At 39.9% G+C, this 27,802-nt stretch overlaps 1 protein-coding gene across 8 annotated transcripts in view; it reads left to right on the forward strand.

Moving 5' to 3' along the window:
• Positions 1-305: 305 nt before the first annotated feature.
• The window catches only part of dlg3 (discs, large homolog 3 (Drosophila)), a 107,289-nt gene continuing 79,792 nt past the window's right edge, over positions 306-27,802 (forward strand). The window contains exons 1-4 of one of the 8 annotated variants that reach the window (XM_088080965.1): positions 306-357; positions 4,207-4,338; positions 13,709-13,794; positions 19,234-19,365. In XM_088080965.1, the coding sequence (XP_087937091.1) occupies positions 330-357; positions 4,207-4,338; positions 13,709-13,794; positions 19,234-19,365 (378 nt within the window). In that variant the 5' untranslated portion in view covers positions 306-329. Of the gene's footprint in view, positions 358-2,164; positions 2,217-2,295; positions 2,612-4,206; positions 4,339-13,708; positions 13,795-18,262; positions 18,362-19,233; positions 19,366-25,435; positions 26,597-27,802 lie in introns of those variants that run through there. The other 7 variants (XM_042492724.2, XM_042492727.2, XM_042492723.2 and 4 more) reach the window with 7 other exon arrangements.

Here is a 27,802-nt window from a genome sequence, read left to right on the forward strand (position 1 = left end):
ATACAACAAAAATATATAATAAATAAAATAATCTAATGTCAATATCAATATCTATCTATCAATCTATCTATCTATCTATCTATCTATCTATATATATATCTATATATATATATATATATATATATATATATATATATATATATATATATATATATATATATATATATATATATATATATATATATATATATATACTTCAGTAAAAGATTTGAATATTTTTTACTCCAATGAAATTCCACACATTCTTCCTCCTTATTAAAGCTTGGCGCCTACATTACCCATGATGCAATTAGTCCGCCGACAGTTGCTTTGAAGATTCGGTTCGAGTTATGCTAGTAGCGGCTAATGTAGCTCCTGGTAAGCTCACTTCTTTGTAATTCTTGTTTTTTTTCTGTATAATTTTCAAACCTGTAGTCTTCTTCAGTCCTCCACCGACGCTGACCCAGTAGAGGTAATTTTTCAGAGTTCACACAGCTCCCTCTGGAGCTACGCACAGCTATGTACAACAAGTTTTCACAAGTAAGCTAGTTCTTAGGCTACAGTTTGTTTTTTCCAGTTTTAGGACACGATAAATGAAACTTGGCTTTACTTAATCTTCATCAGCACCTTCTTAGCGCAACAAAAGTCTTCTCATGCAAATGTGTTGACACGTTCTCATTGGTTTCACACATTTTTCACATCCTTTTTTAAAGCAGTTCAATCAGTCAATCAATCAGACTTTATTTGCAAAGCACTTTTCATACAAATGAACTGTAACACAAAGTGCTTCATACAGTAAAACCAGGGACTGAGGAAACGTTGCCATAATTTAGGAGGGATAAAACCTATAACAGAAAAATAAAAATCTCTGGATAAAACTTATAAATAAATACATTAAAATGTTATACCAAAAGAGTAAATTAATAAATTTGTTAAAAAATAATAAAGTGATATAGAAAGTAGTAAAACTGTGTAACAGACTAAAATATAAATTGTCAAATTGTCAATTGTCATTGTCATAGATACATAGCCTAAAGTTTAAATATAAGCCAAACTTCTGGTTCTCCTCAGCACATGTCCAGCTGAGTTTTGTAGCAATTGCAAATGAGATATATTTTTATTAGGGAGACCAGGAAGTAGACCATTACAGTAATCAATTCTACTGGTAATACAACTTAATACTGATCTCATAGAAAGACCCACAACTCTATTGGATGAACTGTGTTAAACAAAACAAAATGATCTATTCAAAGGTGATAGAAATTACTTACATAATTGTTAATCTCTACTGCACCTGTGTGAGAAGATGACACCTTTGTGTTGCTATTTGCAAGCATGGATCGAGGAGTCCAAAGGCAAGAAATACTAAAAGTAAAAAAAATTATGAAGGAAACTTTCTCCTCTTTTACTGTATTTCATCTCAAAAAGCTGGAAAAAATGCAGGTGCGGCTAGATTTCTTTTTCCAATAAAATCATATTTGGGGAAGAGAAAACATTTCATGCTGTGACATGCTTTCTTGCCTTTTTGGCATATACTATAAAGTATCAACAAATGGCACAGCCTCAATGTTGAATTGAATTATACTGATAGATGTATTTTGTTGTCCATTATGTAATCATTAATAGAAAGTACATTTTCATTTGACCACAAGTTGTATTGATTGATGGAAATATTTGCTTTTGTTGCATGTCTTTAATATTTTGTGAGTGTGGGAGCAGTTTGCAAACAAAATGTGGAATTTTGGCCTGAGACTTTCAGTTTAGACTGATGTGTGAACGGTTTTGGATCCACATCAGCTAATAAGTTTGCTTTTTTTAAAAAAGTAGAAAAAGGCAACGAGCAATTTGGCAAAAACTGTTCCCCAAACTGCAAAAAAACAATAGTAGATATGGAAAAAAAAATTTTTAAAGAAACTTTTTACATTTTTTTAATCTATTTTTTGGGCTAATTTCTCTCAAGTTTATTTGCTTTTACCTATATGTTTTTGAAAGACGTCAAGCCAATTCGCACCACGTCTCAAAGTGTAAACTAAGTGGACAAATGTGTTTAAGCAAATTAGAAAAACTTTAAAGCTGTGATATCCCAGCACCACGTGAACGCACCACTAGATGGCACAACATGCAAACATTTTAAAAAGAGACGATTTGAGAGAAAAAATGTAACCCTGGACAACATATCTCACCAACTGACTGATCACCAATGATGTCATGCAAAAGACAATCTAAGCTAACTGCAGGTAATATGTGGGTATGTTAACGTAGATATTACGGTTTGCCAAAGAGGCCGAGAGCTATAGGGCCGTTTTCCATGAAGGCGAGGCGTGTGTGTGAGGGGAGGAGGAACATGTCACGCTCTCTGCTGCTGTTTTGCCCCAAAACTTCTGGAAAGTTGACATGAAGTAAACTGTTGTCACATCTGAACCCCTTTCTGTGGGTGTGGACCACCGCAGAAAAACACTTCAGACAGACGGGGCCGGATTTAAAACTCAACATCTTTACTTGTTTGGGAAGCAGGAGCGAAAGTTATGCCTGCATGATTACCCGGGATTATTACTTATTTTCTTCTAAGAACCCAGATTTGTAATTTACATGACTTTTTTTGGAGTTGGCCACGCCATGGTGCATAAATATGGTAAGTACCGTTAACGTAACGTTGTCTCCCTCACGTGTTCAACGTGTTTTGTAGTAGATTTGGGTTAAAGTTGAAATTTAAGGTTAATGCCAGCTCGGTAGTGCATGAACGTTTTTGCACGGCTTTCCACTGGCCCATTAAACTTAGTTATAATCCCTAGAGAAACAAGTTTTCTTTTGCCCTTAAGGGATGAAAAAGGCTTAAAAAAATACTGTAACTGGGAAATTGTGCAACTTCCGGGCAGCAGTTGTCTGTTCTGAGTTTTTTCTCGATCAAAATGTTCAGGATCAGGTAGGAAACTGTGAAGTTGTAGATTTACCTCCGTGATCATCTCTGTGCTGTGTTCCTCACCACCCACCGGGTTCAACAACCAGCTGTACAGCCGCGTTGCAAGAGAAAAAATACCTTTCATGTGCTCTGCAAAGAAATGTAACAAACAGCAGAGCTGCATTTGCCTATAAGTCAAACAAAAATCATTGTTACTATATCATAGTTTGTATAAAATGATGTTTGCATTCAACCCTCTGTCTGCGATCTCTTAAAACAGAAGTTCATGTGTAATGGTACTTTATCCTCTTTAAGACATCTGCATTAGACGTTGTTGTCTGACAGAAAAGTAGTGAGACAACAATTGTGTGAATTGATAAACTGCCTAATTTCTGTAGAGCAAAAGATTACAGCATGTTATTATTTTTTACTTTTTTTTATTTTAATGATGTAATTAAATATCATTTGGGTTTTTGACTGTTGGCTGGAAATAAACTTCATATTTAAGCATGTTACTGAGGCCTCTTGGAACATGTAATTACCATTTTTTACTATTTTCTGACACTTTATAGAATAAACAATTAATCAAAAAATTGTAGAGTAATTCATAATAATAAGATAGTTGCAGCTGTAACAGATTTGAACGGGTATTTTATCCATGGATTAACTGCATTTGTAAAGGTCCAGTGTGTAGGATTTAGGGGGATATATAGGCAGAAATAGAATATTATATAATAAGAGTGTTTTCTTTAGTGTATAATCATCTGAAAATAAGAAATGTGTTTTAATTGCCTTGGAATGAGCCATTTTGTATCTACATAGGGAGTAGGTCCTTCTCCACGGAGATCGAGAAGTCACCAAATCAGCCTAAATCGCACAATTAACTGTAAAGAGAGATACAATAAGTTCATAAAAATATCATTAACCCTGTTAACAATGACCGCCAAGATATGCTTTATTGATTTTTCTTTAACCTTTGCTTAACCAGGAAGTCCCTTGAGATTAATATCTGTTTTTGGAGAAAGACCTGGTCAAAATAGCACGGCATTAAGAGAGTACAAAAATTATGAAAGACAGCATGATAAAAACAGACAAGGGACATTAAAAATGGACTGTTAAAAACAATACTGTCTTTTATGTTTTTCTTTTTGTTGTTTATCAGAGCTATTAATTTTCCCACGGAGACAAAATCATGAAGCTGTAGGCGGTGCAAAATTTTAGGAAGCTGTTCTAACAAGTAGAACAGTAGTAGTAGTAGTAGCTGTAGTAGTTGTATATAGTTTTTTTTACTGCTGTTGTCCTAAACATGTATGTATTTTGTTGGGCAGACACAGAGCGAGCAGTGGGGCTGCTCAGACGCTACCAGGCCAACCTAACCAGCCCAGAGGAGCAGGCCCTGAAGAACAGCGTGGGCAAAGTCTCTTCCATCTTGGGCAGTCAGCTGTTCCATGCCCTTCTTGGTAAGAAAAACACCATAAAACTGCTTGTTTTGCAAAGGAGAGTCTTTCAAACTCTGCCTTATAGCTTAAATTACGTCAGAGTTTTCTCTGGATGGACTTCCTCTTCACACCCCCTTCATCTTGCGTAAAGGAGTTGCTTTCAAGCGTGATATTTTTATGGTTTGCTGCACGCAGTTGTCTCAGTTATTAAGTGTAGCTTTTGATTTGTGCTGTCATGTGATTGTCTGCAGGCAGACACAGATTGTAGACAGGGTCAGGTTGTATTAATTTGTACGGTGAGTTTACTGGGTTTAAATGTTTCCCAATTAAGTCTTATGAAAGAGGCCTTTCAGTTTGCCTCACAGAGGTTGGCTGTATACTGCTCTCTGTAACATACACACTGAAATCTCAACGAAGCCAACCACAACACTGTCTATCTATAGACTGAGTTACGACGTGGTCAGAGTTGTCACACAAATCTTATTTAGCTTCAACAAAATGTCTTCTTTTCTAACACATAGTTAATGAACTTAAATCAATACGTGGATCATTTGAAACGTATACAGGTGATTACCAGACAGCTATTGTAAACGGATATTGCTACTGCTGAAAGCAACCTGAAGAGTAAGAAGGAGGATTCCCATGAATACTTCAAAAATCTTAAAAGGAATTGAATTCACTGATCTAAAAAAAAAAAAAGGCCTTAATTGGTATTAAATTGACCTGAATTCATTTTTCAAAAGTATTAAAAATGCATGAGACATGGGAAGTAGGATTTTCTGAGTATCCTACAGAACAGTATAGAAATCGTTCAGAAAATAGGTCATAAATGCCAGATATTTCCCAATTCTGTTGGTAAACCAAATAGATACCTTATGATAATATAATATGCTCATTGTCTTTTGTGTGTTCCACTCTAAAAAGGGTTGTTTTTAGCTACATTTGACAAAGATAATCTGACCTTTTCACTGGACAAAAAAAGTCATGTTTTTATGTTACAATAAGCATTTGGGGAAATTAAAACTGTCCTTCAGTTTCAGTTATAAGAAAACTGGTCTTCGAGTGGAATTCAATTTATTAATTAGATCTTAAATTTACCTTGCCGTAAGTTGTATGAACCCTGGTACATAGTTTCTACCGAGACTCATCTGAGAGTCATCATTATTAACGAACTGCACCTTCATGGTAAGTTTGGTGTTTTTGAAAAGAGCTCAATATAAATCTTGGTTCCTTTTAAAGCCCATAAAGCAAATTACTTCAGTTTAACTAACGGTTGAGTGGTCCTTCTAATTACCACAGCCGTGCTATAATGATGCTTGCCCTTGGGTCTGCTGTTGCTACTGCTGACCCACTGCTGGGGAGCCGAGGGGGAGGAGATGCTCCGACAGCAGTTAAAGATATATAGTATGATGGTGTTAACAGTGATGCGTTTTAAGCAATGCTGAACCTACTTTCAACACAATACTTCATTCATAGAGCTGCAGAGATTCATTGATTTTTGCCGACTATCATATTTATCGCCAACTAAATTAATGATTGATTTATTGATTTTAATAATTTTTTTTAAGGAAAAAAATATCTAAATTCTCTGATTACAGTTTGTTACATGTGAATATTTTCTGGATTCTCTACTTTTCTATGACATTAAACTGAATATATTTAGCTTTTTGGACTAAAAAAGGCATTTGAGGATGTCATCTTCGGCTTTGGGAAACGCTGATCAATATTTTTTTTTTTCCCATTTCATAGACCAAACTATTCAATTAAATCTTAGGAACATTTTAACAGAGAATAAATCTAAATAATATAGTCTACTGCAAGTTTTATACATGGAGACAGGATTTTATTTTTTTTTTTGCTTGTTCTCCAACACAGGGAAGTCAGTGGTGTAGTCTAATTTGCTGTATCCCATTATTCAAAGTCCATATTTCACAACCAAATATGTCTTTACGAGTCCAACAAGTCCCATTCAAAGACTTCTACTAATGTAGCATAGATGAGCAGAATTCTTTTGGCCAGTCAGGAGGACACAACTGGTACATCTTTTATGGCTTTTAGTCAGGTTTGGAAGTAAACTATTTTGTCCACCTGTCACTTTGGCTGGTGGATTTCAAAATCTACCAGCTGCTAACTAGATTACCATTGTTTTTTGGCTGGTGAGTGAAGCAAATCTGTCAGCAACTTGCATATTTTACCAGCATTTGGCTTGTTGACGGAGCTAATTTACAACCGTGCTTTTAGTATTCAGTGATCCATTGTTTAGACCTTCCTCATCAACATGTAAATAATGAGACCATGTGGCGTTTCTCTGTCATCAGTCACTAGTAAATGAACTGTATTAAATGGCCCAAGAAAGGCCATGAAAAATAGGAAGCCGGAAGACGGAAATATCGTGTTGTGTTTGTGTTAGCAGCCTGAGTATTAACCCTTTGAAACTTGGATCCACATCAGTTTTCTTGTGCTGCATTCAGACTCCTTTCACAAGCATTTAAACCTTTGAAACCTGTGCAAATTGGTTAGGTTTCTTTAAAAAAAAAATTGTAGAAAAGGTAATATGCAACTTGGCAACAAATGCCAAAAACAAGAAAAATGACCTGATAAAAAGACAACAACAAAAAAAGAGAACGAGAACTGCAAGTATTTATTTTCGCAATAATGTCACAGAAATATTTTTATATATTATTTTTGCACTTTTTTAAAGGTAATTCACTTTTTCTTTTTTTTTGTATTTTCCTTTTCAAATTTTCAGGAAATCTTTAACCTTCAACTAATTTTTGGATAATTTTGGGGGTGGGTTTTGGCTTGGATTTCTTGTGAAGTTGCTAATTGCCTTATTCTCATTGTCTTAAAAGTAATAAGGCCAATTTTCTCAGGTTTCACAGGGTTAATGTTACTGAATCCATTAATGTTACAAATGATATATACAAAAAATATATTTGCCTTTAATCTTTTTCACTGATAACCAGTTATCTATCCATCCATCCATCTACATTATGTTTACATTATGTGTTAATCTTAAATGGACTTGTACTGTAAACATAGGTATCATCAAACTAGTTTATGACTCATATTTATCATTTCTGTGACTTTTTGCTGGAAACTTTGGGATATTTATGATTGCAAATACAAAAATGCACCATAACCTTTAATCTTAAATTAGCCAAGAGGTGGTTCATTAGTTAATGTTTGGTATAGGCCCTTGTCCATTGAAGGAGACATGTCTTGGATTTGAACAAACTTTAGCTATTGTGTTGATCAAGAACACTTAGGCAGGACAGATGGTTGTGATCACAGACTTTAAAAACTGAAGGTGGGTCTTCCTACTCATTGCTGTTCTTTGCTGATACCCCAAATTAAGAGCATTTGAAGATAATGTTTTGTTGTCTAAGTTTGTGATTGTTTCACTCATACGAAATGGCATCGATAGATAAACTGTATTTATATGGGTGGATTACCAATGGGCCAAGCCCAGGGGCCCTAGGGTTTATGGACCCGCTAAGTCAGAGCCTCTACGTGAAGTAGCTATTATGTCTTACCTGCACTGTAAACCCTGTGTTGTTGAGATTCAGTTACATTTATTTCTAATTACATACACTACTATATGGTATAACACAAAACACCATTTGCTTTGGAATTAGGGTTTCTGTAGACATGGATGTCCTTTTAAGGATTTTTTTAGCCTGGCTAGCACTGTTTTTTTGCACCAGGGATGGCAAGGTTGATTGCTCCACTACTTTGGTCCAGACTGAAATATCTCAATTACTACTAAAGACATAATTGGTCCTAGAGGAGTACTACCAACTGCGGTGATCTGATTTTTATACTCGCACCACCAACAGGTTGACAATTATGTTTGTGAAATGTCTCATCAAATATTTGATGGGTTGCTGTGAAAATTGGTACAGAAATGTATGTCACTTTGAGGATGGATGGGAATAACATTGTTGATTCTCCTTTTTACACCACCATCAGGTCAAACTTTAATACTGTCATTTACTTTGAATTTACGGCCAAAACCTGCAAAACTAACGACATTACCTCCAGCCTTAGCTGTACTTTTAGTTTAATGCTATTATGCAAACATTAGCACGCTAAACTAATATGGTGAACATGATAAACACTATACATAACCCTGCTTAATAATAGCATTTTAAAATTGTCATTGTGAGCATGTTTGCGCAGTGTAGTTACAGTAGAAAACAAAGAACTCTGCATTTCAAGCAGCTCCTGTTAAGAAGGATTTATCTAAGCAGGAGCTGCTTGGTGTGCTAACTTATTTGTTGTCTATTTGTTGAGTACTTTTGAGGTTTCTTTGGTCCTGCACCCACTCCATTTAACATTTGGAAGTGCTTGTCTTTTTTAGGTTTTTTCTTTTAATGGTGATGTTTTTTGGCTCATAGCACAGCTGTGCCAAAGTACAGCCTCACAGAGTGGCGAGCATGACTGTAGACTCTCAAGGTGCTTTTAAAAGTCAAGCATGCTTCAGTCAGATCCTACAGAGGCTAGGAAAGACTCCTTCCTATTTTCTTTTTCTATTTTTTTTATTTATAAAAGTTGCCCAATAAAGCTTTAACTTGTGTCCTGAATGGGGGAAAGCCAAAAAGTCAAGTAAAGTCACGTCTCGTCAATTTCTCCAAGTATTGGCACTGCTTCGCATTCTATGTTGAGAAAACCTTTTAATTAGAGATTAGCATTAAGTAATCATTTATCTCTGCAGATTACATGAATAGTTTAAAAGGCTAGGCGCAATGAACAATTTGAATCTAATAACTATAGTCGTCAGGTGTAGTATACCTTCGCATTACTTAAGTAAGGGAGTTTCAAAGAGGAATCACTTTCCAAATCAGGATTCCAAACATTCCCCACAAAGAATGTTCAATCAGGGCCAAGCCCGAGGCAGACAGGAAAATAAACTGCTCTTGGCCGTCATGCCAAGCCTCTTCCGCAGCTCTTCTGGCTCTCTGGGTCATCTGCGCAGAGTGTGAGGGTAGAGAAAGAAGAGGCCTGTGGTCGATGTGTCTCAGGTGCAGGGCTTGGTCCAACATCTGGCTCTCATCAGGAGAAGCAGAGTGAAGGGGCAGCCGGTTCACAGCACTAATAGGAATACAGTGCTGTATAAACATTACTCATCCTCTTATCCTCTCCTGTTGTGTTTGCCTTCACATGCTCAGGGCCATGTGAACCAGTTCTGTTTGGACCATTTTACAGAGAGCTGTCTGAGCAGAGCCGAACATGCTCTAAACTTTTTGTGCTCAGATGAAAATTTACCAAACAAGAAAAGTTTTGAAAACGTTAACAGTCTGAAGACAGCGATCTGCCAACATTACAGAATTTGTCTTTAAGAGATCTCTATATTTGATGCACTGTGGGAAGTAAAGAGGTGTTTGATGCAGTGTGGGAAGTTGGGTTCAGTCCTGGCCACTTGATTGGATGTCCGCATGGTTGCACAGTCACGAACAAAGGTTGCCTTAACTGTGCGTCTATCCTTTTGTTCCAACATACAAACATGCAGTGGGAGGCATGGGGGGCTGCAGGGAGTTGGGGCACACATACAGACAGACACGTTAAATTACAGAAGACCCTAAATGCCTGGGGAGTATTTTATCGAGGCGGTGACAAGGGGGTGAATTGTTTGCCCTGCCTTGAAATTGTGACCTAGTTTTCCGTGAATGTGTTATTCTAGTGAGCTGTGGCTTGCTCATCATGTAAAGAACCAGGGGCACATTCTTTTTTTGTGTGTGATTCACCCGGGCAGGCAATACAGAGATGACTTCAGTCCAATTGAATAGGTACATGACAAATAGAGGTGGCCTATACTGCACACAAACACGCTGATCCTGCATTCAGAGTCTTTTCGGGACGGAGAGAAGGTGCAGGAAACCCCCTATGACTGTGACAAAAAGGCTCAGAACTCCGACCAGGCCGTCCTAAAATAGTCCCAACATCAAAAAGAGATCTGGGAATAAGTCCTGAGAAAGAGACTTCTGGCTTGGATTATGTATTTTGTTCCGTGGCCAGGAATTTATGTGGTCTGTGAGGGTTGGAACAGTAAGGAGATTTTTTTTTTGGAAAGTCACAGTAGTAAAACAAAAACTCTCTGTACTTTGTGTGACTGTGAATCTCGATCTAAAACACGTCAAGACTTGATTGAGCACGTTCCCTGTTTTGTTACCTCTGACAGGAATAGATGCAAACGATGCAATAAGAAGTGTTAGTTATGTCAAAGCAAGCCAGGTGACTGGGATGCAGCAGAAGAGCAAAATCTGCAAGACCTTACAAATGCAACGTTTTGAAGATTTATTTAAAGCTGAACTAACAATATTTTATATAAACAATGGGTGAAACAAATACATGTGAAAGGTGTTACTCATAGTAATGAACCTGCAGAGAATTATCATCCAAGTATACAGTTCATCCAAGTATATAGTTCTTCTCAGCAAAGTACCTTTTTAGCATCTTTCAGCTCATTGTTTTGGTTTTGCAGCCCACAATTTTACTGTTTTGGTTCACTCTTTATGGATAAGCCTTGTTTCCAGCTACAGTTGCTGGCTAGCCAGTCCCTCCAGGATTTTGCAGGGTTTTGGCATTGTTGCAGCCTAAAATGGCAAATTGTATGGCAGCATTTCTAAAGAAATGTGATATTTGTTACAATCTAACTTACCCTGATTCTTTCAGCATGTGCTATAGATGTGGATGCAACAAACTATCATGGTGATTTATCTGTTGTTAAGGCGTTTCAACAATTCTACAGCTGTGTTTTGTGGTCAAGAAGTTTTCAATTGATGTCATATGTGTTTCACTGCAGAGCTGCACATGGTGCAAAACAGGAATTGCCTCACATGGTCTTTTGTAGTAATTTTTGTCAGTAAATTTGATGTTCATGTCATACTTGTCTGCATCTTCACCACCAGAAACAAGGAAGTGAGCTTGGTAATGTTATTCAGGGGACTGCTATAATTGATGAACGTCAAGGGACTCTGTGATGACTGGTAAAATTTGCTAAACGTTGCAGTGATTGGACAAAATTGCAAGCTAGCGTAGATTTCACAGGGATCTGTGGATTTGCATTACAAGTTGCAACATCACAACATTCTGAAGGGGCAATACCAGTTAACAGACAATGTTAGTGACTAGCTGGTGAACATAATGGAGCATTTAGCAGCAAAAGAGCTAAACACTCTCCCAAACCAGACCTAGAAGACGAGTGAATATGAGACTAACATTTGTCAGGTGGCCAGAAACACAAATAAACATTGATGTTGCTGTTCTAGTGTCATTGTTGGTATTTGCGTGTATGTCTGTGCCTGGATGTAAGTGTGCATCTGCAGGTACGCTCTACAGAATGTGTGTCTGCATGTATATAAGAGTTTGTGTAAGTGAGATTGCTCTTTAGTCAGCTCGGCAACAAACTCCTCTGCCCACACATGGCTTCACTCCTCCACATTCAGACACAGTGATGAGTCACATGCTCCATTCTTACACTTTTGTTCTCACAGTATCTTACATAGAGATATACTGACTCTTATCTCTCTGTCTCAAACACACACACACACATACACAGAGTGGAGAACTTTCTTTGAGTCTGCTTCAACAAGAGGTACATTGTTAGCAGAAAATGACACATTTTAAATGGAGTAAGTTTCCTCAGAAGTCTCTCGCGAATGTGTCTTGCAGGCCGTCTTGTCCTGACGTTGAACTTTGGGAAGTTGATGAACTCTCCAGCAACCTCTTTATGTCAACAGTGCAGTAACCAGGCCTGCGCGTGACATCAGCAAAATTGTCCCAGTGCATTCTTATCAAATGGCTGCCACTCAATAGGTGACCACAGGACATGGGCATATAATGAGCCAAGAGGTGATGAGGGGAGACGAGACAAGGAGGGATGAGAACAGAGGGGTTGAGTCTGAAAAGAAAAGGAAAACTTAAGTACGGAGGAGGAGTTGAGGAACAGGCTGAGGAGTCAATGCTACTAATATTACTCCTATGTGGAACTTCAGCTTTAGCATGTGAACACGCTAAACTGAGATGGTGACCATAGTAAACATACCCACCAAAAAAAACATTAACATTGTCTTTATTGAGCATGCTAGCATGCTGACATTAGTTGTATTTTGTGTTAAATGCTAGTTTGTTATGCTGAGCTAAGATGGTGAACATTATAGGCCCTATACATGGACCTAAACATTAGCATCGTCATTTATACCTTGTTACATGCTTAATGTTGAAGGAAGGGAAGTTTGTTTTATAGTACACATTTCCTGATCTTTCACATTAAAGGGACAGTGATCCCAAATCAAAAATGCATATTTTTCTTCTTACTTTTGGTGCTATTTATCAATCTAGATTTTTTTTGGTGTGAGCTGCCGAGTCTTGAAGATATTGGCCATAAAGATGTCTGCCTTCTCTCATATATAATGGAACTAAATGACATTCGGCTTGTGGTACTCAGTGCACCAAAAAAATACATTTGGCAAACTCAACAGCAATGTCATTTCCCACAAATCGTGACCAGGTTACTGAAGATAATCCACAGACTTTTGTGAGCAGTAATATGACCGACAGGTGTACTTCGGTAGTAATAAAATAGTTCCTACATGAAACAGCTCGTAATAAGGACTGTGTATTATCTTGAGTAACCTTTTCATGATCTATAGAAAGAGACAATGCTGTTGATGTCTTTAAATATATATTTTTTTTCAGCACCACAAGCCAAGTGCCATTTACTTCCATTTTACTGAAGAGAGGGCAGACATCTCTACAGCCGACAGCTTAAACACTCGGCAACTCCCACCAAAACAATCCAAATTGATAATTAGCACAACAGGTATGAGAAAACATATGTTTTTGATATTTTAGTGAACTGTCTCTTTCATATGTAAGTTCAAGAAATAGCTTTTTATAAAAATCGACTTCCCTTTCTATGGCACTCAAATCAAAGCATGTACCAGGATATGAGTTGCTCTATACTCAACTAGGGGGCAGTATCTACATTTTTTCAACAAGTGTGGGAGCTCATGTACCCTCACCCTAAAATGGAGCTAAAAAGCAAAGATCTACATCGTAACTGACCTATCATTATACTGAACTAGACTGTCTCCCTGAGTCACCTTGTCAAGAAACAAGATAAGAGGAGCATCTGCAAATGTGTAGACTTAACCTCCATGTAAACAGACAACTCCCACCCCCACGTTTTAACCCAGTGAGGAAAACATCTCCCAGTGTGCCCATGGTAGATCCCTGGATCCTTTCACACAACCGGAGCAGTGTAGTTGAGAAGGCTGAAAGAGCAACAAATAAAGAACACAAAGTGTGAAAGAAAGCGCTAACATCTGCTTGTAATGATCCAAGTAAGGAAAGAAAAGCTTATTATTGTTTTGTTTTTTTCTCGCAGATATTCAAGAGTGTTACGAGGTGACCTTGCAACTGAACACAGAACAAACTGTTGTGAAAGAGGACAGCAGCCAGGATGCGTGGGAGGTAATTTTCCTTCTTCACATTATAGATCGGAGAGAATATTCCTAATGTTTACGTTGTATTTGGTGTCACACATGCTGCTGTGTGCCGTGCCTTGCCTCCTCGGCTTCATGAAAAGGTTACTCGGCAGCCAACATGAGGTGTCACTACCTGTGTCCCTCGCACTCCTACGTGGAGGAAATGTTATGAGTCACGGCGGCTATGACTTCAACCTGGTGAGTGAGTGTCAGGCGGGGGAATAAAAGTTGGAGGATGGAGGGGAGCAGAGGAAAGTCAAAAGAGCATTGATTACCATTTGCTCGTCAGTGGGTTGCTCTCATGAAGTCAGACAGTCCTTTGTTTATAACAAATGTTTGCATGTAGTGGTTGTTAGAATATTTTCAGTTTTGGACCCAAAATACAACTGAATTAGAGGGAGAAAAGCTTCCATTTGTGTTAATTTAAAGGGACAATTCACCCCAAAATCAAAAAATAAATATTTTTCTTCTTACCTGGAGTGCTGTTTATCAGCTGAGACTGTTTTGGTGTAGGTTGCCAAGTGCTGGAGGTAACAGCTGTGTAGATGTTTGCCTTCTTTCCAATATGATGGAACTACATGGTACTCAGCGTGTGGTTAAAACAGTCTAGACTGATTAAGAGCACTGCAGGTGGGGTGAACTGTCCCTTTAAACCTTATTGAGGTGTTTACCAAAAAGTCGACAAATGGTGGTTAGAAATATGGATAATTTTGTTTGTAGTTCCATGTCAGTGATCTCCTAATAGCCTTTGGATGGGTAGGAACCTCTGACTTCATATCACTTGCATGATTTAATATTGCCTCATAACTTTACCTCAGCTATGCCAAAATGTTAATGAAATTGATCTTTGGCTGACTTCTGTAGCCCATTAACTGAATGATCTCTGGCCTGTTTTTGAGCAGAGATTAGAAAAACGCTATAGCTCCTGCTGAATGTGTGTGTGTGTGTGTGTGCGTGTGTGTGTGGTTATTTGTCTATTCTCACAGTCATGCAACATTAATCTACATGAATTAAGCGAGGATACAAATTCATGGTGAGTCCAAAACAAAAAAAAAAAACCTGATGTCTAATTTTAGCAGAAAATTTTCAAATGTAATTTTCAAATTAGATTTCAGGCCAGCTTTGATCCCTGTGAACCGGCAAACTGGATCCTTCGACTAAAACATCAGACTAATGTAATCAAATGATGTGGGCCTGAAAGATGCCTCAGAGACTTGTTGCCAATAACAGAAATGCAACAGTCCATTTCTAACTCTTACCGTTCTTTATTATCCAGAAGAGATCAAGAATGAATCCGTCTGATTTCAGTTTATTTAGAGGCATGCAGGTTTACAGTCGTTCACTGATGTAGTATGAGCAGCTCTTTTCGAATATCCTGCTGCACCACAGAAACGGGAATGGGCACTTGCCTCATATTAAGAGAATTTGAGTCTTGGTAGTGTTGGAAGACAACCATTTACTGTCAACTCCAAAATACCTCAGAGATGAAAACAGCCCACTAGAAACTTTTTTTTAGAGCTTTTCTTCAAATCTTGGGAAAACGTCCACTTGAAGTTGTGAATTAGCTGAATAGATTTTGGTGCTCAAAGGTCACTGTGATCTCAAAAAACATGTTCTCGGCCATAACTAAATAATTCATGTGGCGCCTGGTGGCTCAGTGGATAGAGCAGGGGCCCCATGTATAGAAGCTGTGTCCTCGCCGCAGCGGCCGGGGGTTCAATTCCAGCCCTTTGCTGTGTGTCACCCCCTCTCTTTCTCCCCCTTTCACATTTGCACTGTCCTATCAATTAAAGGCAAAAATGCCCAAAATAATATATTAAAAAAAAAAACTAAACAATTCATACAAAATTTCACACAAATGTTAAGAGGACGAAGTGATGAGATTTTGCCCCGGCCCCGGCCCCGGCCCCTTGCTGTTATATGGTACTTGTCTCAGACCAGGGGACCACTCAGACACCCTAGGTGTTTCTCTTTGTAAACCTTAGGAGGATCAGAAAAACTTTGGTGCATTTGCGTTCAAGCCAGAACATCAGAAATATGAGACAGTCCGCGTTTTGTGAATGTGTTCTTCTTAGCTGTGAACTAGAGGGGACACTGCCGCTGTGTATGTTATGTGTGTTGAAATGTACTATTGTGCAGTATTTTTGGTGGTCTTTAAAAGACACGTCCACAAGTGTATTTTTGATACAATCCCCTCATTACTATATGTTTTACAGATTACATGGGTATGTTAAAAAAAAAAAAGAAAAGTCTTTTAAGTATGTAATTTCCTCTTTGTGCTTTATCTGACGGTGTTGGCTTGCTGAGCAAAGGCAGGGGAACAGTAACAAAATGGCACTTTTTTATTTAAAAGACTTTAAACTACATAGTTATGCATTTTATGTATAATAAAGTAACCTATATTTGACCTTTGACCACAGCTGTGTCTGTCCACTGTACCTCTTTGTCCATTGACCTTCTGATCGTTCACTTATTGGCACAGTGAATGCAATGTCAACCAAACATGGAGGAGGATGTGGATGTGACTGAGCCACCGTGCACGTTTGGTTGATCAGATCTACTGTGTACTGGATTTCATGCATTGCAAAATAAGTCATTTCTTGCATGTATGCACGTTTTTAAGTCATAGAAAGTGTTTTAGGCCTATAATATAAAGGTGATAGTGTAATAACACAATTCAGTCCTCCCATGAGATAAAAACTTTAATCTGACATTATTCCTTCGTGCTTAACAGCCCCTCCCGCCACTCAATCACTTAATGGCAATGTGTTTTGAAATTTATGCACTAAGTCTGAACTGGATTATGTACGGCCAGTTGAACAGGGGAACTACAATAAACTTTTCATTTTCTGGACTGTATTAAATGGAAGCTTTAGAGCAGATACCGTTGTTCAGTTTAGCTCACGTAAAGCTTCAGCAAGCGACACTATTTTTAACACAAAATTAGGATTCCCGCGCATTTATAACATTGTCTACAGAACATGGAAGAGAAAATCTATTTTTCTGCTTATGCAAGGTTCAAATCACAGCCCTGTCACGTAAAGCGTCCTTTTATCATCGGTTCTTTACAGTTAATTTTAAATCGGATGTTATTTAACACTATAAAAAATATCAATATTTGTTGATTATTTTGGCTGAATACTGTTATCCTAAAGATAGTTTGGCTCCTAATAATGTTTCAATATTTTTTATTGAATAGCATTTAATGTTTAGTCAGATCAAGATTGCATTTGTACTTCTAGTTAGAGTGGCAGATGCTTTTGACCATTTACCCATTATCTTTAGCTAACTAATACTTACCATAAGGTTAAAACAGTTTAACACACACTAAGTTAGAAGACAAAATAATGCAGTTGTTGCACTTCCTTGATGCTGACACGCGTAAGGTCAATTGCAGTGCCTCATATTTATAATCTGTCACTCCCATAGAAAAAAACCCAAACTATGACTGTGGTTTGAACTTTATCGGCCTTCCTAAGCTCCTCTCTATGTACTCTGTGATCCACCCTGTCGAGCTTCTAATTCAGTGCAGCATGGCTCCTGATCCTTCCCCACATCCCTCCCTGTCTGGATCCCAGCTGCTTGTGGGGCCCAGGCACAGTCCTGAAGAGGAAGAAGAAGAAGTTTTAGAGGGAACGAGCTGCTTAATGGACGCCCGGTTGAGGTGCTCATTGGTATTCTAGCCATGTTGTCACCTGAGTGGAGTAGGGCAGGGAAACTAAATGAGTCTGCAAATTCCCTGATTTGGTGCAGAGTAGCAGGTGAGAGTGGAGAATAGCTCCTTTTGGAAAATTGAATGTAAGTGAAAGAAATAGTGAGAGCAGAAACTGTTTTTATAAGTCTAGTTGATTCCATAACTAGTATTTTGATTGCAAGAACTTTTATTTTAAACTTTTTAAAATTTATTTTGTAAAAATCCAATAACAACTAAGAAAGTAATAGCCAAGAATAAATTGAAACATTTTAAAAATTGTATAACCTGAAACAATTAATTGATGGACTCATAAAAATTATGTCTGCATAATTTTGTAAGTGTATACGAGGGTGTAAGTGTGTGTGCACACTGCAAAGGACGTACTCTTAACTGCCAAGATCAGACAGCGCAGGCAGCTGGGGGGGAGCAGCTCTGGCTCTGACAGTGTCAGTTGACCTGCCTGTCAGCGCTGCCATGTGGGAACAGAGCCGTCAAAGTGAAACCTGCTGAAATAACGCATAGTATATCTGATCCATACCAGTGCCTCATGGAGAAAAGCATTGTGTTTTGTGTTTTTGCAGCTCTGTTAGTCGAAGTGATGCAGCAGCCGGCATGCTTTGGGCTGTGTGTGTTTATACATGCACTCGCCTCGTCTTTTCAATTTGAGCAGTTTTAATTTTAATTTGGGGGTATCAGCTGAGAGAGAAGGCACCACGTGTTTGGAAAATCTTTGGGTCTGTTCAGCTAAAACTTTTTTTTGAACTTTGCACCAGTGATGACTTGCTCTCAAGGCTGCCCTCTGCTGTCAGTTAAGGTTCTTTGTGGTCTGAACTGTGGGAATGAGCCCAGTGAATTTCAGGTTTGTGGACTCTGTGTATTCCTCTCCACCGACAGATTTTGGTAATTTCTGTTAAATCACGTACAAGTTTGCTGCTTAGATTTATGTTGACATTTGTCTTAAAATATTAGATGAAGTGAACCACGTGGTTCAGTTCTGTGTTACTTTGGCAGGTGACTGTTTTCACAACAAATACCTGAGTGTTGGTGTGTGTTATTCTGCACTGTTATTCTTATTTTTTTATTTTGCAAAGATATTCTCCTTTCACTACAGTACAATTTCAGTACCTTATATATATACTGTATACTTGCTGTTTTACAAACTGTTTGCATTTCTTTGTATTTCTAGCCTGTATTTATTACTTCTCATTTTGCATATATTCAGTTTGTTCATTTGCAAGTGCTGTCTACACAAATGTATTACTTTTTCTTGTATTTTATTAATGTTTATACTTGAACTCTACCTTTAAACTTTTGCTATTTTATGTCTTAGATTCAGATTTTGCTTTCACCTTACACAAGTTTCTCTTTTAATGCATCTTTAATAAGCATAGTTGGAGGGAGGCTGAGGCCTAACAACGCTAAATTAAACACAGTGCTTGCTGATAGATGAGATGATTAAAAACACTCTAATTTGTGTGTGAAATATAATGCTACAGACAACTGCTAGTTAGCTTCGCTGGAAAAAAAAAAGACTGATAAAGGCAAACAGCTAACCTGGTTCACAACAAGTTCACAGCCTAGCACCATTAAAACCCACTAATTGGCATGTTATAGCTTGTTAGTTTAATCTGAAATTTACAGGGGGTTATTTGCTAGACTGTTTCTTGGCAGGGCGCAGCGGATAGACTGAAATTTTTTTCAAATCAAATTTTATTCACCCATGTTCCACAGGACCAGACCCAAGACCAGGACCAGGAGGAAGAGGAGGGTGTATCTCGGGTGCGAGTGACCAGCAGGAGGAGCCCTCACAAAGTGGAGCGTGTTTCGGGCCTGGTGACCCTGTCCCATGTCGATGTGCCAAAGGTGAGTAAAGCAAAGCAAAAATGGGTTTCCACTGTAATACATCCATGTTTCCTAGAGGTTTCCTGAACACAATGTCTCATCAGTTATTCTATTCAGGCATCAGAAAAAGCAGCTGTTGCTAATAGAAGCAGATACAAATTATTACACATTCACCAGTCGACAGTTGACAGTTGATGACAAACACTTTATTGATGTTGAGACATAACTGCGAAATCACAAAGCAGTCCGAGGTGTCCAGAAATTGATTTCTATGGATTTGTTTGATCAATTTGAATAGATGGAATCTGCAAATAATCTGTGTTGATCATTGTGATGTTAACATTTCATGCTAAAAATAAACTTCATTAATTTTCTCTTCAGCGTTTCAACACCTACATGATAATTTGCATCTATTATGTTCGTACAGATCACAGTAATTAATAGTATGTAGGCTTTTAATCATACTTGGACAGTAATTATGTGACACTTTGTAAATATTTTGTCATGGCTCTCTTCACCTGCAGCTGTAAAACACTTAAATCCTAAAGTTGATCAGTTGATGTTTTACAATGTTTGGGTTTTTACTGCTGCTCCGCGTGTGATGCCAAAGATTTAAAGGAATATTGAACACTTGTATCTGTCCAGTAAATATGATGCTATGAACACGTTTGCTTGTAATATGAATTTAGCCTTTGTTGCCGTAGACTAGCTTTGTTCCCCTGTTTCCAGACTGTGTGTCAGGCTAAGGTAAGCTAACCACCTGCTGGTTCTAGCTTCATATTTATCACAGAGACATGACAGTGGTATCAATCTTCGCATCTAACTCTTGGTAAGAAAGCGAACAAGCCTATTTCCCAAAATGTTGAGCGATTGCTTCAGGATTTGTGGGCAACCTGCTGCTTACATGAGCGACAGTCATGACAGAAATATGTCTCATAGGCTTGCCATGTTCCTCAGTATGGTTTAAAGCCCTTGTGTTCACATGCCTTCCCCATTACAACACGGCCAGTGGCACATGGCAGCACAGTGGCCGCAGGCGTTGGCTTTTCAGCTGAGCCCAGAACTAGTGCAGTGGGTGGAGGGGGTGGAGGCGTGAGGATCAGGGGGTAACAGAGAGGGAGATGCAGGCTGTAAGCACATATCTCAATATCTGCATGAGGATACGGTGACAGTACAGGTTGACTCTGGATAATATGGAGCCGCGTGTGTGTGTGTGTCTCCCTCTATCACATGAAGGAGGGAGGTGAGGGAGGCGAGGAGGCGCAGGGAATGGGAGGGAGGAGAGAAGTGATGGGGGGGTGTAGAGAGAAAGATATAGTGGGGGAGGCTGGAGAGAGAGAGAGCAAGGCGGCTGAGAGGCGAGGGCCGGTGCAGTGCAGAGCTGGAACGGACACCCAGAGCTCAGCCTTCCTCGGGTTGCCATGGAAACCACATTCCTCCCCCGCCTGCATCCCTACAGACTGCTCTGACTCTATCTATCTCTCTCCTCGCTTCTCTGTTTTTCATCCTGTCTTTTTCATTCCTCTTTTAATTCGTGTCTTTGTTGTTTTTTCTCTCTCTCTCTCTCTCTCCCTTTCTCTTTCTGCTCAGCTTTTTACACCGTGCACGCACCGAGCACAATCGTGATGATGCACACTCAGCAAGCACGCTGATTTCACATGCATTGCTCTGTGACAAGGTGAATAGGTAATTACACCGAGTTTATTTTGTATCCAGTGCATTTCTGGACACATAAGCACTCTGTCGTTTCCTCTGCGTCTCTCTATTTTCTTCTTCTCTATTTTTACCCCCCCTTCTGTTCAGCACCATGCTTCAGTAATGCCCCCTCTAGTCATCGCATTTCTACCCACACGTAGGGCACCTTAGCTTCGTTTCTCCTTACTTGTAGCTTCTTTCGTGGACCTGAAGCACCTCTATCATATTTTATCAACTGCTTTCACCTTCTTGTCTGGTTTCCGGCTCGTCTCTTGACATCTTGCACCTCGTTTCATAGCTCTCTTTCTTTCTGCTGCTACATGTACAAAATCTAAACCGCTCTGATACAATCTCCCACTCTTGCCATCTTGTATTCCTCATTTTGCTCCATGTGTATGCTCCTCTCTCTCATTATTCCATCAGTTGGAGGTGCTGCGTTTGGTGTGTGTGGTGGAGCAGCAGCTGTTCTCTGCCACTGAGGCCTATTAATAGGAGTCTTAGCCGTGGAGCCTTTGTTTTCTGCTTCGGTGGGAGAGCATTGTGGAGGCTCCTCTGCAGGTTGCGTTAGCTTTTAGTACAAAATTGATGAGTATCTTTTCAGTTTTGTGTCTTGGGGTCTCTCTCTCTCTTTTGCTGTGCACAAACATCCCCCTTCTCTTGCACATTCACACTTTATAAAGCTGTGATTCATTGAGCAGTGGAAGCAGTATCAAGATTCCTCTGAAGATTTTTCCCTTTCAATATCTGCTATTTGTGGAGGAAACAAGTGGATTCTGCTAAGATGCATCACTGACTGAGAGTGACTTTTAAGACTTGCTTCCTCACCCCCCTCTTGCAGTTAGTCAAGGCTACAGTAGAGCAGCTTAGTACGTGTTGACATGGAGCTGCCTCTTTAAGACTGCCTCACTACCGACTGTCCTTTTATGGCGCAGCATCCGGTCAGGTGACGAAGAAGTAGTCACACAGTTTCTCTGAGAAATGCCTAGAAATGACTGAAAAGCTCAATACATGGTGTGTGCTGTGGTTGAAGGGGGGGTTGTAATCCTCATTACCAGCATGTGTATGTTAGTGTGTGCGTGTGTGTGTGTGTGTGTGTGTGTGTGTGTGTTTGTTACAGGGTGTCCAGGTGGGTTTATGTAATGAGGGCCGACAGGCTGACGCTGAGCTGATAGTGTTGGGGGAGCTGCAAGGTGGGATGTGAAGAAGTATCTCTGCTGAAAAGCGCAGGATAATTTCCTTGTTTGTGCCATAAATCACAGGTCCATCTTTTTCATTTGTCAACAGAAGGTCAGAGGTTAGCGCTTTCATTTCACAAGATAAATCACCACTCCGAGCAGTTTAATTGGGCACAATATTTATCAAGGACTGCACACACAAACACCACTCACTCATGCATGAGCATGTACAGGTATATGTGTGCATGGATACATGTTTGGTGAATGTGTTTTTTTATATATTTTTTTAATTTGATGAGTCCCGCAAGATTGCTGTTCTCCAGGGTCCACTTAAGCCAAGATTTTCTTATTGTATTTTCTCCAGGATAGTTATTAAATTCAGTACGAGTCAGAGTGTAATTACAAGCTAACAGTTCAATCACACCCTGCTGTGAAGTGTTGTTTCTGTATTTGAGATAATTCGCTGTTTCAGTAAATATTACAAAAAGATTTTCTTCTCTTTTTTGAGAGTGGCGAATGAGAGAGAATGTTTGGAAGTAACAAAACTCCATTTCTTTAATGGTTTTACTTTTTTATCTCTGGTATTTATGTCTACCCACTAAAGAAATGCCGGTAACTGAATATTGCTTTTTCAACCTGGCACTGTGTCACAAATGGAAAAATAATCTTATATAGGTGACAGCTTTATTAGGTTACAAACTGCAGATTAAATTTGACAATATCATGCAATCTAATAAAAGGACACTGCAAACGACAAACCTGAAAAATAATAGTGTAATTGAGTCGAACCAAAACTCAGGCTGCACAGTCGCGACAAAAAATTTTAACATAATCTGCACAAAGGTTGTATTTATTGCAGGGCTGTGGTATTTGATTACACTATATTGTACTAATGTGGGTTTTATGCTATCTGAATGAGGTTGCAGTTGCCTCCATTTCAGGTCAGCAGCTCTCTACTAAAACGTTCACTCTGAAAGAAGCAGAAATGTGAGAGTAAAATCAAAACAGGAAATCAAGATGTCTTTATCCACAAAATTACTTTGAAAAATTAGATGTCTTACAGGACATGTTCGCCAACACTGCATTAACATTCAAGACCTTTTCTTTCTTGTAATAGCTCTTATGTGATTAGTGCATATTAACTTCCTCTTCCTGCTCTGCTTGTGATACAGAAAACCGGCGATTGATTGGCTCTAAAGAAGACGGACCAAATTCTTTATATATTTTATATTATGTAATATTTAAAGGGAGAGGTTCCTTTCCCCTGGAGGTATCAAATATGTCTAGTTCATACTGGAGATGTGTGTGTGTGCGTGTGTGTCTACACCCACCCATACAGATGATATATCTGTGTTCATTCAGTGCAGGGGATCTTTCTCTGTCTGTCTCTGTTGCCTGTATAGTGTGTATCCTAATACCTCATATTGTGTGCAGTATAGTATTTTCACTGCAAACCCTCCTGTGTGGTAAATGCACTGTGGACAGTTTATAAGAGAGCGAGGCTTGGGAAGGATGGTTGCAACATGTGCTCGGTCATGTGTGCTGTGATCAATATGCTTACATCGTCCTTTCAAGCCGCTGCCTCCAAGCCCCGCCTCGCTGCTCTGATTGGCTTCAGCAAAGGTTTGTGGCTGCATCTGACAGTGTAACTTGAGGCATTCAGTGGTTTCTAGTGTCTGTTTAAAGATGCCCAAGTTTCTCATCTTTCTGCCTTCTTTTGGCAAATCTCTGTTGGTTCCAGTGAAAGAAAAGCATTGTAATGAAGCGTTGTGTGTAATTTTTAGTGAGCCTGCTGTGTGCCTCCTGGAAGGGCTGCAACACAATGCAGTCTGCCTTCACCCTGAAATCATGCTGGATTTAACATCAAGGTTGCACATATACACATAAATATACATATGATTTAAAGGCACTATGTCAAAACAAGAAAACAGCACTTACGTTTGAGCTCTGTAACATGCAGACTATGTACAAATACACTCTCTCCCCCATGGAGACACACCCAGCTCTGTTCCCCGTCACATTTCATTAATAATGCATATATGCAGGGGTTTAATGGCGACACTGTAACATTCCCTCTTAGTTCTCTAAAAAGAATAAACCTTCATCCTCAGTGTCAGGATGTTTTATATCTAGCAGTGATCAACCCACAAATTCACAAGCGTGCAAAACGGTTCACAGGCAGTCCAATCGCATTACTGAAAATATAACTGCCACAGATACATGAAAGCCATATAGTCTCTCTCTCTCTCTTTTTCCCCCCTCACACATTCTCACTCTCAATCTTATCCTCCACCCACTCGAAAGCCCAAGCGTGTAATCTTGTTGGTTTCGTACACATGTGTTGATGTCATCATTGTGAACATAAAATATTTCCCCTGTTTCTTAAACGAGGCTTGTGGAGTGCAGCTTTTCCTCTTGACGTTCTTATTTTGACCCAATCCTGCACATGTGCAGGACTTGACAGTAAAATTAATTCAGCAGCAGTGCTGCTGTGCCAGTAGTAATACTAAAAAAGGAAGAGGGGTGATGTAAAGTAATGCAGCGTGATTCAAAAGGCATCACCGTTGAGGGGCAGGTCTAGCGAAACCCAGGAGAGAAAAAGGATTTTCATGTGTCGCACCTGCTTCCATTGTGAGATTATGCACAGATGTGTGCTGTGACACAGAGCCCGAGGTTCGCCAATCACTTGCACAAGTAAGCTGTTAAGCTGAACTAGAGATGACCGTGGAGGTGACCAGTGACCAGTCGGAGGGACAGGGTTGCTCACTGTAAGTTGGATTTTGGCTGCATTGGTCTGATGAAAAACGTGGATCAGACTCGCAGCTGGTGGAACGGGGTTGAGGGTCGGCATCAGCAGACTGCAGACTGCGACTTCTGACCTTTATAATGAGGAAATAGACAAATACAACGCTTTCATTGTGCCTTGATTTGTGAAGCAGCACCTTTTCACCCAAGGCAGGCAGCAGTGAGGTTTAGCCGCTGCGGCCCCTTTAAGAGCAGCTAGTGAAGCGCTCAGTCCTGTTGGTGCTGCTGCTGCTGATGGCAGCGCTGCCAGTTGATTGGCTGTGGCTGTCAGGGCTGAGGTGCTGGAGGGATGCTGCTACGTATCTCTCTCCCCCTCCCTCCCTGCCTCTCTCTCTCTCTCTCTCTCTCTCTCTCCCGCTCTCTCTCCCTGTGTCTCTCGCTCTCCATCTCCCTCTTGCTTGCTCGCATCCCTCTGAATAATCCACATCTAGGGCAAGCTGGCTGAGAGGCGATCCAGTCCTCAGCTCCTCTCTGCAAGCTGAGAAAAGAGACAGAGAGAGAAAGACAACGGTTTTCAACGCAGGAGGAAAAACGTGAGATTTTTGACAGAGCGGGAAGATACTAAGAATTAACTGAGGAAGATTTTCATCTGCGGATATCATTTATTTATACATATTGTTTATATATCTATATATATATTTGTACACACGCATATAGATATTTATATATATACATTTATCCCTGTACATAACTGTATTTGTGCTTGTCTGTTTATATTGATATTTTTATATGTATTTGTGTGTGTAAATATATATGATATATAAACAAAAGAATATATATATATATATCTATGAATTTATATGCGTATCACTGTGAACCAAGAGAAGCAAGAGGAAATTTCTATCATCGGGGCTGGTCTCTGATTGTGTGGTCGTATACAATATTTTGAATATTTCCTTTGATCTTCTACGTCAAGAGGACAAAGACTACGTGCCCATTTTGTATTTTTGTTTTCCTGTTGCTGCTTTCCGTCCCTCCTGATCTTTTTTTTTTTTTTTTTTTTTTTGCTTCGTCCGAGAGGAATAAAGCGAAGAGTGACAGGATTTGACGAAAAAGGGAAAATCTGTAGAAATTCCTGTGATTAGTGTTATTTCCGTCGGCATTAGCGCTCTGTGAGCCGATCACAGCGTGCTGTGTGAGATCTGAGGAGGCAGCAGAGACAGAGTGCCACGCCGCTCAGCTCAGCGTCAGCCCCAGCCAGCACAGCCAGCATGCACAAACACCACCACTGCTGCAAGTGCCCAGAATGTTATGAGGTGACCCGTATGGCTGCCCTGCGTAGGATGGACGCCCCGTCGTATGGAGGAGACTGGCAGGCCGAGCCTTATGGATACCCGCCTGGGTACGGGGGAGGCCAGACCTTACCCCCTCCGGCCTCAGGGGGAGGTGGAAGCATGGGAGGAGGAGGGGGCACTTTGGGGAGAAGTAAGGGCAAGATTATGTCTGGTGGGGGCCCTGGAGGCCCCAACCCAAAGGGCCAATCCAAAGGTGGCCCCAAAGTAAACGGCAACAACTCCAGTGGACAAGGAGGATGGTGGCCTGAGTGCACCTGTACCAACCGGGAGTGGTACGATCAGGTAACTCGTCTTCCTCACTCTGTTAGATAGTTGCGGCCTGTGGGGCCTGGCAGGGGAGGACTGGGATCAGATGAGCTGCTGCTGTAGTAGAACACAGACCATCATGTATGAGCTGTCGGTTTCTGAAAGAGAATTCATATTTAGTATTCATCCCAAGCCCTCCGTTTCCCCATTTGTTGACTGTGGTTCGTCTATTAGAAGCAGAGTGAGGGAGAACAGAACAGGACTGATCCAGTTCCACTGCACACACATGGAGATGATCTTCAGTTTTGGATTTGATGCAGATGACTAATGCTTATACATTTAACACACCTAGTGCATGCCGTCAAAGGCTCACGCTGATGCAGTTAGGCCAAAAAATGGTGCATTTTCATTCATTGAAGCAGCACTGAGATGCAAATGTTTTAAGTCATCTCTCGAGCCGGTAACTCCGACATTACACACTGACTTTGCAGATCAGATGTAAGAAATAGATTTCACAGGGATCAGGTAATTGTACGATTGTGTCTCATTAGTTCAGAGTGAGGGAGAGATAATGAAATCAATCCCTGAGACCAGCTCCATTTCTGATTTGGCCTTCGGTTTTTTTTTGGTTTTTTTTGGCGAGGCATTTTGCTACAACGAATCTAATGAATGTGTTGTCAGAGAAAAAATATAGAATCAGCAGTAATCTGTGTCCAAATGCTGCCTGTCATACATGCCGCACGGTGTGAATGAATCTGCCCCTTCACATGCGCACCATTTTGTGTCTATTATCCCAGTTTATTTACATGTATTTATAAATCACAGTTGATAAAAGGTCAGAACAGCTTCAGAAGCACAGTCTTTAATTAAGGAAGGTGCATGTATGCGAGCATGAGAGTGAGCTTGGGGGTGGGGGAAGGGTGGCTCGGCAAGCATGAGATTCAAGGAATGGTTCTTGCTGTGCATGAGTATGTGCCTATGTAGTCTCGTATTTGCGGCAAGCGAAGCTGCTGCATCGTTTGTAGCCCCTCCGTTCATGTCTGATTGCGTTTTTAGGCAAGAAATGTGAGGCAGTAGGAGGAGGGGAGGTGAGAGGAAGCACTGGGGTAAAATGGAGGCTGAAATTTTAGAGGCAGAGTGGAAGAGATCCCCCTGAGCTGAGCCCAACATATGAGCCGCAACCTGGCTGATATTAGCAGATCACTATAACCACGGAGAGGTTTGAGGAGGCAAAAAAAGATT

This window comes from Plectropomus leopardus, chromosome 8, assembly GCF_026936395.1.
Source record: "Plectropomus leopardus strain MGB_pleo_1.0 chromosome 8, ASM2693639v1, whole genome shotgun sequence".
Lineage (NCBI taxonomy): Eukaryota > Metazoa > Chordata > Actinopteri > Perciformes > Serranidae > Plectropomus > Plectropomus leopardus.